Source organism: Aulostomus chinensis, chromosome 15 (assembly GCF_037954235.1).
Source record: "Aulostomus chinensis isolate RoL2024-O1b breed Wild chromosome 15, RoL_Achi_v1.0, whole genome shotgun sequence".
NCBI lineage: Eukaryota > Metazoa > Chordata > Actinopteri > Syngnathiformes > Aulostomidae > Aulostomus > Aulostomus chinensis.
This window is the reverse complement of record NC_141334.1, coordinates 6,080,001-6,094,695: the sequence shown is the minus strand read 5'-3', so window position 1 is coordinate 6,094,695 and position 14,695 is coordinate 6,080,001. Positions and strand designations below refer to the sequence as shown.

Below are 14,695 nucleotides of genomic sequence, written 5' to 3'. Positions count from 1 at the left end.
ACTCGAGTCTGCAGCCTTACGTGAACCTGTGAACCTATGTGATGAATACTACCAGCACAGATACTCACAGGAAACTGTGTTGAGATCAGAGCACAGCGAGCTCACGAGGCACCACGGCCTGCGCAGGAGAGGTGCTGTCTCTCTGGAAAAACAGCTGTCTATATTTAATCAAGGCGAATAAACAAGGAGTTTAAACAACTCATTTATAATTTAGATTTGCATATATTAAAGCTGCTCATTTTAATCTTTGTATTAATATGCATTGACGATATTGTATAAATATGCAGTTTTATGCAAATACCAGCTCCATTTTCTGTTTGTATTTAATTCGGTTTCCCAGCTGTAGATCATCATTTTCATTCAAGGCAACCGACTGCGATTAAGTCAAATATTAAGTCGCAGCATGGGAGTGTATAAATATTTCTCAATTAAAAACTCTGAAGACCAGATATGCTACTGTATCAGCATTAAAAATGCATTGGCACTGGGAGGAAAACAGGGGAAGGCAAGTTACGAGTTTGATAAGACATCAGAACTTCAAGTCTACATCTTTGAACTATGTTTTTTTTCCTCTTTCCCTCCTCCAGTCAAGTAGTTGCAGTAGCTAGCACTTTTTGCTGTTTTTTTGGAGACTGTTACAAAATCTGGGAGATGTAAGGACCAGCCAGAAACATGCTGCGCCTCTGTTATTGATGAGCTTGCCACGCCGTCTGATGTTTTTCACAGAATGTCCTATATTTTGCGGTTTTCATGCTTGAACTGCCACTTTTCTCTCCATGCAAATGAGGAGTTTTGTTCCAAAATGTGAAAAAGTATCAACTGATCATTGTGACGACAGCCGCTACAAATAGACTTCTGGCATGGAAGTTAAACTCTTGATCATTTCTGAGGTTATTTGAAAGGGATGATGATTATTATTGAAAATAAAGCAAATTCTAACAGTTTGAAGAATGAGATTGAGTTAAGGCAAATGGGAGTTAAGGAATCATTACATTTGGTTCTGTGCAAGTACATTCTCCCATTAAGGGAATGTCAGCAAGTGAGGCAAGTGAGGGAGCAAAACACAGGTTGGTTAAACTTATGCTTATTCTTTATTCCGACCAAATTAACTCAGGTTTCTGAATTTTTAGTTCAAGATTTTCAGAAATTTGCTTCTACACCAAACCGGCTTGTGTTCTCACCAGTTTGAGCCGATCCATTGTGTCGTTGACAGATTATATAATACGGAAGTCATCTGCCTCGCAGAACTGTCACAACTTCTCCAGGAGAATGAAAAGACCTACTGATGCTGTCACCTTTCCAAAAATAGCGTCTTTGGGGGTTCCTTCCAGAAACAATATTTTGGGTTCAGAGTTGATTAATTTCTGGTTCAAAATTAAGTGCGTAAATGGTGTCGCGACCCCTGTTGGTGGGAATGAGGACTGAGCACTGACAGTGAAACTGGAACCATAACATGCGGTATCCCTGGATAGATTTCCAACACAAGCGCGACGATGCCCTTTTCCATTAGAGTTCATGCAATATTTCTGCCAAAAATGAATGAATATGTCACAAAAAAAAAAGAAAAAAAAAGAATACCCAATCAGATCTACTCCAATATGCATATAATGTGTTCGTCTTTGGTTCACCATCATAAATAGTTCAGGCGGAGTCCTGCGGAGCGAGGGACAGACGGACAGAGAAAAGGAAATTAAATCATCTCCTTGGTAAATTGTCAGTCAACAAAGGCTCTCCACCGTTGACAAGGACAGAGGCGTTTTCTCTTTAGGCGTAAAAAGACACAAAGTAAAAGTAACCTGTGTTGTGTTTTCATCAGTTTGATGAAGCAAAGGTGGTGCAGGCTGTCATTTGCTAAAACCACTGGATGCAACAATAAAAGGGAGTGCAGGTTGGCTTGATGTACAGTTTGTTGACACGCATATTTTTTTTACTTTTTACCGAAGGGTTGATTGAAATACAATAAATATAAAAGGCTGCAACTTTTTCGGAGAATAATCCAATTCAGTTTCAGTTCTGTCTCAACTTTACTGTCATGTCACCACACATCAGTTCAGGCTTAATGAGGGAGCATTCCCTGGGGATGGAATCCCTTTTCCTCTGTCTGATTAACCGGCCCAACACTCGCTAACACCTGGGTGTCTGTAGTGGAAAACCGTTTAATTCCCCCTGACATATACTCAGTTATTTATCAGCTCCGGTCTGATCAGTTTTGATGTAAACAAAAACAACAACAAAAACCAAAAAACAGGCGAACATCAACATTTGCAGGCAGTTTTTGTCATCTCAGCCTCAAATCTGACCCGTTTATGTTAAAGCAGCCACATTGTTTTGGTTGGTTTTGAGTTTGAAAAACAGACTGAAGCAAAAGATATGAAATAGTAAGAAGGGAAACACCACCTCTGCAAACCCGTTTTGCTTTCTATGAAAGGCTACTGCTAGTTTACCCTGTTTCTGCTGCACTGTAACGTTGAGAATGTGACACAACTGCAAAAAAAAAAGAAAAAGAAAAGACAAGAAAAAAGATCGCAAAGGCAGCTTATCTCCTCACAATCTGACTGTATCATCTTTTTTAGTTTATTTAATCAGGTTTGCACAGCCTGACATGTGCTTGTGTGTATTGTGGGTTTGAGTGCCAAATACAAAACAAGGAAGATACTCGTCCAAAAAAAACCCAAACGAAATACCAGTCAGTAGGTGTTTTACATATACTGCTAAAACTGCAGTAAAAATGTTAGAAGTATCCAAGGTACAGCCATGAAAGAGCAAATTAGTGCTGCGACTAGTGATTATTACGATTATTTCATTGATCATTGTGAAATCCAAATAAATTCAAAAGATAGTGAAACAGATCCCATTTTCCTACAGCCCAAAGTGTTACATTGCTTTCTTCTTTTCATCCAACATGACATGACACAAAAAAAAAACCATTTACTGTCATAAGTGGGGAATAAAACAAATCCTTTTTTTTTTTTAAAACAACAGCCTTGAAACCAGCCAATATCAACATTTATACTTGGAAAAAATATCATAATTGTTTACTGCAAAAGTTTTTGTAATGTTGTTGCAACTCTTAATGCAGGTCAATTGCATTGAATAATCTGGTAGATGCACACACACACACACACGCACACGCACACGCATACGCACACGTACACACCATAAGAGTCCTGATCAAAACTGTGAACAAACCAGTCCGGATCCTCAATAAATTAAATATTTGACTAAAGTAAAGTTTTGGTGTCGTAACGCAGCGGAGTGTTTGAGGCAGGCTGTCGTGAACACGCCTCTGGAAGTCATGAATAACGCCTGTTCAAACCGAGGTCAGGGAGGTGATGTCTCTTTAAGAAGTTCAGCCCTCTGCCGAAACAATTGTACAACCCCCCAACAAGTCATCGGACCTGTCAATCATCCGGTCGGCGCCCTTTGATGTCGGGAGTCCTCGTCTTGTCTTGGGCTCAAATGAGCTGTTTGCAGTTGTAGGGAGACACAAGTCCTCTTCCAGCCAGCCGGGGGACGCCACATCTCAACTTTTTTTTTAAGGGGTTGTTGTTGTTTGCGGCCATCGTTACAATACTTCTAAGAGGGAGATTTAACAGAACTTTTTTCCTCTCTCCGTCTCTCTCTCTTTTTTTTTTTTTTTTTGGTTTTCCTTTTTTTTTTTTTTTTTATTTACACTTTTTTGTGTTATTATTTTTCAAAGTGTATCAGGAGGGGGACGTCGACATGCCTCAGCTCAGCAGCGGCGGCGGGGACGACCTGGGAGCGAATGATGAGATGATTTCGTTCAAAGACGAAGGAGAGCAAGAAGAGAAAATCCAGGAAAACGCCTTTACAGAGAGAGACCTGGCCGACCTGAAATCCTCCCTGGTGAATGAGTCGGAGACGAATCAAAGTCCGAATGCAGCGGTAGGTTGGCACGGAGAGCTTCATGGCAAGCGTTGAATGAAAATGACTCGCCTGAAGGGTTTAAATTCCCGGGACAGGGATGCCATAGCATTGACGAGTAAAAAAAACCACCATAAATTGTGATAACCTCAATCCCACACACTTTTGGACACCTCTCTGGCCGTCTTTCCCTTTTCATGTGAGCCGATGTTTATTCTCGCTTCCTCGCAGGCGGTCAGACGGGGACAGCAGGGCGAACAGAGGGGCTTCCCGGAGAAACACAGGGAGCATCTGGACGGTGGTAAGAAAACACACTTTCTTATTCCGGCTGGGTAGCCAACTATCTCCGAAAAAAGTGATAAACCCCCCAACCCACCTCTTCTGTGTCAGTAAAAGGCGTATTTTTGGTCGCAGGGGACACATGTTGCAGCAACATCGCCCAACTTCAAAGAGTTGCGTTCAGGTGTCCACCGCAACAACAAAAAAATGTCCATCTTGTCTTCAGGTTTATTTGACGTCTCATCACATGGACGGTAGATTACCTATGATTCATATTAGCGGGATCTTACATTATTAGTATCTGCATTTCTCAGAAATAGAAATGTGTTGTTGATTTGGATCAACCAATTAAAACAAGAACTCCAGCTGTAGGCCATCACAAAATATGATAAATGAGTTAAGTTTGCAGTGTGAATGTCTTGTACCATGTATGGGACATGATACTGGTTTGAAAACTTGTATTTTAAAGAGCTGGTTTCTTGTACTCTTTGTGCAGTGTGTTTTTTGCCAGACTTTGCCAGAACTGGGGTCATCCAGGGTCCTTGAAAGCCTTCTTTTTTCATGGTTCCCACCCAAAAACTACTTCTTTTTTTCCTCCCTTAAAGGAGACACATTACAGAATGCCTAGCAGAGGTACCCAAAACTTGACACATTGCGTTCTTAAGCTTTTATATTGTTGAGTAACAGTTTCATAGAATATGTTTAAGTGACAGTAAAAGGCATTTTTGTAAGGTTCTTCCTCTATATTACGGACCAGTTTTTCCATGGCAGGTGACTGAAACATTCCTAATCAAGACAACACAAATGTACTGTAATGTAAGCACGTAGTGCCTGAGCAATAAGTTCTTTATTCGTTTAGGCCTATTGTATTTTTTTGATATATAAATATATAGCATAAATGGCATTATGTATCACTTTAATGCAGGTTTTTGTACGTTGCGCATCACTCCCCAAAGGAGTTGTACGTCGCTTTGGACAAAAGCGTCTGCTAAATGAAATTGTAGAATTGTAGAAATATGTCCTCACATCAAGGGCCTTTTAGACAGTTGTTCTATATATGAACTGGACAAGTTCCGGTGCATCTTGTTGGGGGTTGCCAAGAAAAACTACCAGTCATTGGGGGGGAAAAAGATCTGATCATGTGAAACGTTTTGTCTCCAGAAAAGTTGAGAAGTTGTTAGTTAAGTCAAGAGGAATAGTCCAAAAGTTGAGTGAGCCTCTTTGTTTCATACACACACGCAATAACTTGGTTATATCTGACCCACGGAGGGGCCTGCAAAGCTAAATGTGGGTGGTGGTGGTGGTGGTGAGAGATGAATTAACACATAGGCGACAGGAGTTCACGTGTCTTAGGCCAGGTGACGCTTGTCACACTTTAGTCTTGTATTGTAGTCTGCGCTCTTAACAGGATGCAGCAAATAAACTTGTAGGTAGTAGATCTCCTTCGTATGCATGCGTATTTTACACGTTGGGTTTTTTTGAAGCACGCAGCTACACTAAAGCTTTGTGGGAGTAAGTACCAGTTTTTTTTGTGTTATTTCATTTGAACTCTTACATGCAATTGCAATCAGATTTTAAGCCATGTTTTGGGTCAGCTGATCCCGATCATCTCTAAATCACAAGGTTAGGAAATGAAGAATAAAACTGCCTTGCTCAAACGTTTTGCTGTTCCTAACTTTTCATCCTTTTCATGTCTGATTTTAGTGTCGAAGCATCAAGATGGAAGCATGTACAAGACGTCGGGGTACCCCGGGTATCCGTTCCTGATGCTGCCTGACTCCTACCTCTCCAACAGCTCTGTTTCACCATCTGTAAGTCTGTTTCTGTTTAAAATCTCCTGCTGGTTGCAGTGCACTGCTAACTGTTTTTCTGCTAATGGTTCTTGCGTCAGCAGCTGAGGGCAATCTGAGGTCTTTAATATCCTGCTAAGTAAAAGTTTGTCTTTGGACTTGAGTGCAAGTTTGTGCAAAGTTTGTTGCCATCTTAGGTATCTAGTTTTTTTTGGGGGGGGGGGGGGTTTGTCGTTGTTGTTGTTGAACTTGTGCTCTTGAATATATATTTTTTAATTCATCTTCAGTGTTGGTGGTGATAGTCTTGCAGTAGCAGCTGCAGATGCATATTTCAAGCCCGGTGGGCACAGGCTGGTAATTTTTTTGGGCTGGATTTATGATTTCATGGTGGCCAGAATTTGAATAAGAGGGGAAACAAATGACAGTTATTGTGGTTTTGCATGAATTTCTCTTCTGGGGATTTCTACTTTTTCTTCCCTTGATTTGTCTTTATTTTTCCTACTGGTGGTTTTAGAAAATAATAAATTTGCCCTCAGATCTGCTTAAGAATCTGCTTTGTCTTTCCCAGTTAGTGTGAATTATCACAGTGTGGCCTCAGCTAGTCACAAATATATTATTGTTGTGTAAAATAGTTGTTGTAGCCTCATGTGTTGTGTTTTCAGTGGCTCTGTTGATGATAAATCATATTTTTTGTTAGTAGTTTGAAATTAAACTAGATTTAATTCAGTTACCAGCCTGCAAACAGGTACTGAAATGATTGTACTTATATTCGTGGCATTTTTTATGACGGTTTACATGTAGGAGCAAGTGTGGGATTGACTAAAAAAAATATCAGGCAGCAGCTATGAGCCAGAATTACAGCGATTACACAATGGAGACGTCTGTCAGTGAAGCCCAAGAATCACATCCTTCACCTTCAAACTGCAAACCAGTGACTTAATTTTAGTACGACTCATCGTTTTATTATAATCTGTACTTTTTTTCTTCTTTTTTTTTGGCTCAGGGATAAGATAAGAGACATCTGGAAGTGTAAAGTGCAGCTTCACAAATCAGAGTCAAACATGTTCTTATTTGGATGTTAGCTGTCACCCTCCCCAGCTCCCTTATAAAATAGAGTAGAATTTTTAAACACAGCAAAATCAAATCGGAAAAAAAAAGAGCCTGTTTTTGTTTACGCCTTTGCCGAAGCTGAAATATGATTGATGTCGTCATTGTGAACCCTTTCACATTATGTTTTCCATCTGTTTGTAATGTGCGTGAATGACAAGAGGTTCGTTGCAGCCTTAATAGCTGTTCTGAGTCTTCAACCGCTAAAACAAACATCAGAAAAGGCTTGTGGAAGGATTTCAAGTATGCAGTAACACTCATCCAGCTAGACAACCCTTAAAAATGAATCATAAAATCCCTTCAAGTTACCCTTAAGAGCCAATATCCATGGATAGGCTGACTAATTGCACCAAACATGAGCGATTGTGGCTAATTCATTTTTCACGTGTGGTGTAATCCTGTTGCCTGAATTAACCTCCCGCTCCAGCAGATGCCAGTCTGTGAGATCACATGTACTATAGGCTGATCTAACAGGAGGCGAAGGTGAGGTGAATCAGGAATCTGCTTCATCACAGAATCGGCTGTAGGCTGGAAAATATGATTGTAACGACACCTTGAAGTCATCTAAAGACCCAGCAGTTGGTCATGGGAGATTTAAAAATGGGCACTGAAGGCTCAAAAGTTGTTTCTTATGAACCCTTGTGAAAAGGAATACTTTCGAGATACCACTTTTTTTTGGAGAAATGTGTCAAATTGGTAAAATAAACATCCATTTCAGTGCGATGGCTCATGGGGAAATTTCATATTTATACCACCGTAGTTGCACGCCATCATAAATGGCTTGTAAAATAGTTGAAATAATAGAAGGGAATACTGTGTATGTTCGTATTTGAATACTTCATATTTCTCCCCCTATTTTTTTCAGCAAATTGTTAGATTTGAACTTCTACAAGAAAATGAACTAACAACAACAACAAAAAAAGAGTATTCAATGTTTTACTGTCTTTACACAAATTCCTCTACACAAAGACGGTGAAAGTCCCGTCTTGGACACAGAGGGTGGTCAAATGCGTAGATGTGGTACGTGATGGATGGACTCTGGTGGCTGTCTAAGTGACGTTTAACTTGTATCAAGTTCTGATGTCAAGTTGATGGGTGGTGTTTTGCTAAATCTGCTCTCGGCGGAGGTTAATGGTTAGTGTGTATCACCTGCATAGAAAATTTAAATTTAGCATCATGTGCTGCAAAGCTGTGTGAAAGTTTTTTTGGGGGGGGGGGGGGGGGGACTCACTTTTTAAACTTTGTTTTAACCGTTGAGAGTGAATTAGTACTAAACTAACATTCCTCATAATTCCTACTTCCATTTCCACGTCACTTTATAAGATCTTTAATAGGTAAACCTGCTGTTTTGAAAAGATACAGGTTTGATGGATCGCAACCTTGTTGCATGCGTCCTGCAGATATGAACCCTAAATGCTGCAGATCAGACACAATTCCAGCACATGACTGTCATTGATAAAACAAAAGTATCAGGGCTGACAATTTTTGTTACAAGATGTCTAAACCAAAGAGTACAAGTTCAAAAATATTGTCAGATGTAACTGCTGCATCTGCGCACTTGTCCTGCCTCCTGTACGCTCTACCATGCGCCGCCCTAAACTGAACGGTGTATTTCCAGTAGGCGAGAGTGACGCGAGCAATTTTAGGTGTCGTGCTACAGCTGTAAAAAAGGTGGTTCGAGTGAAAAAATTTTTTTACGGTGATGTTTGTGTCGCTCATCAGCGTCTCTCTTCTCTCAGAGATTGTTTTTGTTGTTTTGTTTGGGGGGGGGAGTGTTGGTGCTGGCGAGATAAAGAGCACTTTCTTTCTCAGCGTGTCTTGGAGACTCCACACAATGCTCACTTGTTGCTGCTTCCCTTGTAATTAGTCCGCTGCTAGTGAGGTGGCGGCGGCGGCGGCGGGGAATCAGGCCCCGTCTACCTACCACTTGAAAGGGCTGGGAATGGTGGTTTAAGAGGCAGAGTAGGGAGGGAGTGGTGATAATGGATGGAAGAGATAGATCGGAAACTACAGGTCTGGCAGAGCGAAGGAGAAACGGCTCTTTGGTGTTTTCTAAGTGTTGTGGCGTTCCAACTGTGTGTTTGGTGTGTGTGTGTGTGTGTGTGTGTGTGTGTGTGTGTGTGTGTGTGCGCGTGCATGTGTGTGTGTTGGCTGCCCTTCTATCTATTCTTTCACCAAACTTCCACCATGCGTCTGCAAAGGCAACTCTATCATTTACTTTTTTCAAGTGATCATTTAGTTTGTAAAATGTCAGAAAAAGTGAGAATAAGCAAGGTGATGACTTCATTGCATTTTTTTTCTCTGATAAAAATGATGGATATCATATGAAATGATGTAACACGGAGGAAACGGAAAACAATTCAAATTTAAAGATGTAAAAGCAGTAAATGTTCAGAATAAGAGCTGAAAAGGACAGTTCACCCCCAAAATTAAAAACAAACATTTTCCTCTTGTCTGTGGTGCTGTTCATCCATCTGAATTGGTGAGGTGTCGGCCGTAGATGTCTGCCTTCTCTCAAATATAATGGAACTGGATGGTGTTTGTCCAGTCTCTTGAGTTCTAGTTTGGCTGAAAGAAAATAGTTCCTTCATGAAACTGCGTATAACAAGATCTGTAGATCATTCTGAACAACTGGACCATAAAAGGATGAATGAGAAGAGAAGAAATGACTTGGCCAAGATTGTTCTTGGTTCTTTTTCTGGTGAGAAACCATGAATTCCACATATATGGCTTTTTCTTTTTCTTTTTTGCTGTGTTTAGAGTTTGATTAATTTGCAAGTCCATCATGAGTTGACCTACTTAGATCATCTGCTGTACGAGGAAGGAGATTTTCCTGAAAGAAAACTTTAAAATGTTTGGACTTTCTGGAATCATTCCAGTTGTCTGACTATTATTTTTTATGATCAATCCAATTGCTTAGTCTTTAAAATGTCAAGACTGTTTGAAAAAAATGTTCATCACAATTTCCCACAACCCAAAGAGAGATGCTCAGATTGGATTTGTCCATCCAAACAGTCCAAAGTCTTTATATTTTCTGTCATAAATGACAAAAAAAGCAACAGATCTTTGTATTCAATCAGCAAATGTTTGACATGAAATTCATGGATCATGAAAATGGTTGGTGATTGTTTTTTTTTTTCTTCTTTCAATCAACTAAAAGATAACTCGTATAGCCGTTGCAGCTCTTCGGGTTTATATAAATCTGACATTAATTCGTTGTGCTATTAACAAACTGAGAAAAACTTCAGCAGATGAATCAATTAAAAAAAAAAACTTTGATTCAGCCTTAAATTTGTTGCAATTAAGGCCGTCTTGCTGTCTAAAACGGTGGATTGTATTTGAAACCAGTTCAGGCAGCGATGTTAATCTTCTTGTCAGATTTTACCAGACAAACAACCTTTGTGTTTTCCTGAAAAAATATCAGTAAAACTTTGAAGTCATTGCAAGAGAATCAGCTGAGTGACTGAAGGTCAGATGCTAACCGTCTGTCTGTGTATTTCCTCCTCTCCTCAGGGAGAAATCATGTGTTCTCATCCTTTGGTTTCTCTCTCTATATGTATTGACAGTATTCTAGTGTAGTTTTGTTGTGGCTCCCTAGAGGTTGGAATGGTCTTCTGACCTGGAACAATCACTGAAGAGGGACAACAACAACAACAAAAAAGAAGAGTAACCAAAAACTATTATTCTGAAAAGCCTCACACATAATTTCCTGTTTGTGTCATTTGTATCATTCCTGACTAATTACTGGGACATCCCTGTCCTCTACCAGAGGAATAAATTCATGCCCGCATTGTCCTGGTATTAATGTTAACATCTCATGTAGAAAAACCTTTAATCTCTGTTAAGAAGTCCTTCTTACAAAGCCACTACACGCTGGGGAGGACGCTGCACAAGTCTATTCCCTCCTTATCCCTTTCAGTGATAATACTAGAATTACAGTTTTTCTTGTTACATTAATGTAGATACCAGACTTGCCTTTTCTTTTCTTTTTTCTTTTAGAGAAAGTGGCCAAAAGAGAATTGTGGGATTTTCGAGACACGGCTAAACTCCCTCGGCTTGTTGCCTTTGGATAAAGCTTGTGTAGAAGACAGTGCGCTTCATGTTTGTGTGTGGTTACTGTTCATTACACTAAGAATTTTACATTCATCAAAGGTTTTGGGATGGTGTGTGTGTGTGTGTGTGTGTGTGTGTGTGTGTGTTCTCTCTTTAAGTTTGTTGCCTTAGGCTTGTGTTTGTTCCCATGGTTAACAGTGTGTTGATGTTTGCTGTGTGTGTAACCAGCATGTTAGAGTGTGTGTGTGTGTGTGTGTGTGTGTGTGTGTGCATTTAGGAGTCTATCCCCAGCAGAGAGGAAAGTTTTGTTCGCCTCGTAGCATCCATCAATCCTTCCAGTGTTTTGTGCTTTTTTTTTTAGACCATCTTTATACGTTGTTTGTTTTTTTATTGTGTGTCTGTCCCTCTCTTTTTTTTTTAACACTTGAAAGGCAAGAATCAATTACTTTTCCCTCCAATCCAAATGATAGCCAAACATACAAATCAAACTTGTATCTTTGCGTTCAAATAATATTTGATACTTTGGCTCCGCACATCTTTTACTGCTTGGATTATTTTACTGCACTTTTGAACTGTAAGTATTATGTACTGTGTTATGCAATGAAGATGATTCAGAATTGAGTGACGGGGTGGCGTATAAGTAGCTGCAGGATCATCATACTCTACCTAGAGAATTTGTCAGGAAGCTTCCACCTTACTGAAGGGATTCTGAGGAAATGTGTGTATTTCATTCCAGCATTTCATTGCGATTAGAAGCTCCTGGTGTATTCCGGATTATTGCTGTTTAAAAGTGGGCACCAAATTAGACCGAAAAAGCAAACAGATAAAAGAATATTTGGGCTGAAACAAGGAGAGAGAGCCATTGCTGTGTTACAGTCTTTTTACATCCATGTATTTTATTCATTGTGCTGATCATGTGGTCAGACTCTTTATGCACAATCATTGAGTGTGTGGTCAGTTTATTGGTATTAATGGTAATATCCTCACGCAGCAGCATCAGTGTTTTTCCGCCTTCTTTTACAGTTCCTCTATTGTAATGTTGTAAATGTATGTATGCAGTGTAGAAACATGCAGAAAATTATGGAATCTTGGTGTCGTCTCGATTTTACAGTCTGCAAAATCCTGTCCAGAACTAAAGCTGCACTTCCTGTAACTGCCTCACAATAAAAGGCTTCTCATGCTTCATCTGAAAAGTATTAGATGTCAGTGTTGCTTTTTGTGTTTGTGAAGACTGAAACAGTCAGAGGGGCTGTAAAGTTTCCTCAAGTGTTTGAATTACCTTTGTCAAACCTCTGTGTTGCCAGCCCAGTCTGAGTTAGAAGGAAACGCTCTTTAAGACAAATTTGTACTTTTCAAAAACATGAAAAAGGGCAAACGTCATAATGTAATAAGATGTGATGAAGCCATCATCAGATATTGGGTTGTGAGCCGTCCTCTTCATTGTCAGAGAGGCTGTGAAACTCCCTATGATGTGGATTGTGGTCATACAAAGACGTCAGCAAGCTCCAAAGATGACAACCTGCTCTGAGACAGCCGATTGTACCTGGACACTGAGTGATGGGGAGTTACAGTTGCCGTCGTGAAAGAGTTGCACTTGATTTAGGATAAAAGTAAAATGTGTGATTCAAATGCTGCTTAAGAAGTGTAAATTTAGTCACTGGAATTTACAAGGCAAAAACAGGCGAACTTACAAGTGCCTCCATCTCATTTCGGGGGGGGGGGGATTTCCTGCCTTGCTTTCATTTCAGACTGAAATTGGTTACTGACGGGAAGTGTGCTGAGAGACAGTTTGGGAAAGGTAAAGACTCAGCAGTAATACAGTTGTCAGATAAATTCTTGGATTTGTGTGTATGTCACATGTTGCATATGTCACGTTCTTAACCACCAGCAAGCACTGAACGTGTTACATGCTGTGCAGAGACAAAGAAGAAGTTTGGCAATATCTGAGAAGACATTTTCAGATCAGGAGAAGAATTCAGTACAACACAGCTTATAAAAATTAGATGTTTTAATCTCCTGCTTTTGTGCATGGGTTCCTTTTTGAAAAAAAGGTAAAAGCCACCTTAAGCAAACTAAAAACTTCTTTGCAAAATTCACTGAATCATTGAATTCATTGGGAGAAAAAAAATTCTCTTTTTTTCCAATGTGCATCAAAATACATTGATGGGAACCGGACTTGTGTGTTTTGATAACTTTCTTTGACTTTCTCCAAATCAAAGATGGAATTTCCAAATCAAATTGTAGTTTAATTCAGGTCATGTCTGTAAATGTTTCCATGTGCCTCCCCCTCCTTGTATCAATTCAAAAATCAGCAGCAGTTGCTAACAAGCTCCCCTCCCCATCCCTTTTCCTCCTCGTTGTGCCTCCCAAATAATACAAGCTGATCCTCCAAGATCAAGGGAACGCCATGTGTGTGTGCAAGTCTCTAGGATCTCGCTACTTCCTTGTTTCCTATTGTACTACTGTGTTAACACGGGGGGTTGTTCCGCCAGCCCCCAGCCCTTTGGTAAACAATGGCAGCAACACAGGCTGAGGCCTCTGTAATCCACCCCCCCCCCCCACACACACACACACACACACACACCCCCACCACCCCCTTTCGTATAGACCCAGGGGCTGGGATGAGCAGTGATGGGCCTCCCTGCCTCTGACTGGATACGATAAGGACCCCGCCACTCGGATTTAAGAGGCCTAAAAGAAAAGCAGCTTCCACTTGAAGGCAGCAAAGCTCCGGTCAGAAAGGAGAAAACTTGCGTCTCCTAAGGTGTTTCGGGGCTATTAAGCTACAAATACAAGCTCACATTTCCTTTTTTCAGGCTGTTTATGTAAAATTAAGTTGTTTAAAAGTGGGTTTTCAACATAGAAGAATGCTATGGGAGAGAGTGTCGAGTGTAATCAGGATCGGACGATAAATCTGCGATGTTTTTGGGTTTTTTTTTTCAGCCAAGTATGCAGAAGTCATTGTTCTTCTTGTTAAAATCAGAAGAGCTCACATGTAATGTTTTCTATTATATCTCATGGTTCTGTGTTTATGGAATGGGACACGTTATAAGACCCAGGGGATGCTCTGAAGAAGCAAGAAAAATAAAGTTGAATGCTTTATGATCTAGCAAGGTTTCCCTTATCCACCACATTACAAGTGTGTTCATCATTAATCCCAACGCGTGTACCGTTATTTACAAAATGTTTGTGTGTTTTGTGGAGGGGAGGGTGTTCAGAAGGTTGAGTGAAGCCCCCACTGCTTGAGGAAGGGCAGGAAATACGGACAAGATCAAAATGGAAGAATACATAAAGAGTGGGTCTTAAAGGGGGAGGGCTGGAGAGGTAAAGGAAGTATTATAAATTAGGGGGGGAGATTAAAATACAAATGACCATAAGAGAGTCCGCATCATCCTGCCAGCTTTGATGTAACAAGCTGTGAAGGCATCTAAAGAGAAACTGCTCAGAAGACGATTTCAAGAGACGGGAAATATCAGAAGAAGAAGAAGGGGGGAAAAAAACCCTTCAGATGGCCCCGAGGTGTTTATACCTGTAATTATTCATCCACTTATTTTTTTTTCTTCCGGCAAAGGGGGAAGGTG

General features: G+C 40.3%; 1 protein-coding gene across 10 annotated transcripts in view; it reads left to right on the top strand.

Moving 5' to 3' along the window:
• Positions 1–3,352: 3,352 nt before the first annotated feature.
• Positions 3,353–14,695, top strand: part of tcf7 (transcription factor 7) — a 71,331-nt gene continuing 59,988 nt past the window's right edge. For 3 of the 10 annotated variants that reach the window (XM_086225613.1, XM_086225612.1, XM_086225621.1), the window contains exons 1-3: positions 3,357–3,906; positions 4,117–4,186; positions 5,869–5,975. In XM_086225613.1, coding sequence (XP_086081739.1) covers positions 3,724–3,906; positions 4,117–4,186; positions 5,869–5,975 — 360 coding nt within the window. In that variant the 5' untranslated portion in view covers positions 3,357–3,723. Of the gene's footprint in view, positions 3,907–4,116; positions 4,187–5,868; positions 5,976–14,695 lie in introns of all 10 variants that reach the window. The other 7 variants (XM_086225616.1, XM_086225615.1, XM_086225611.1 and 4 more) reach the window with 4 other exon arrangements.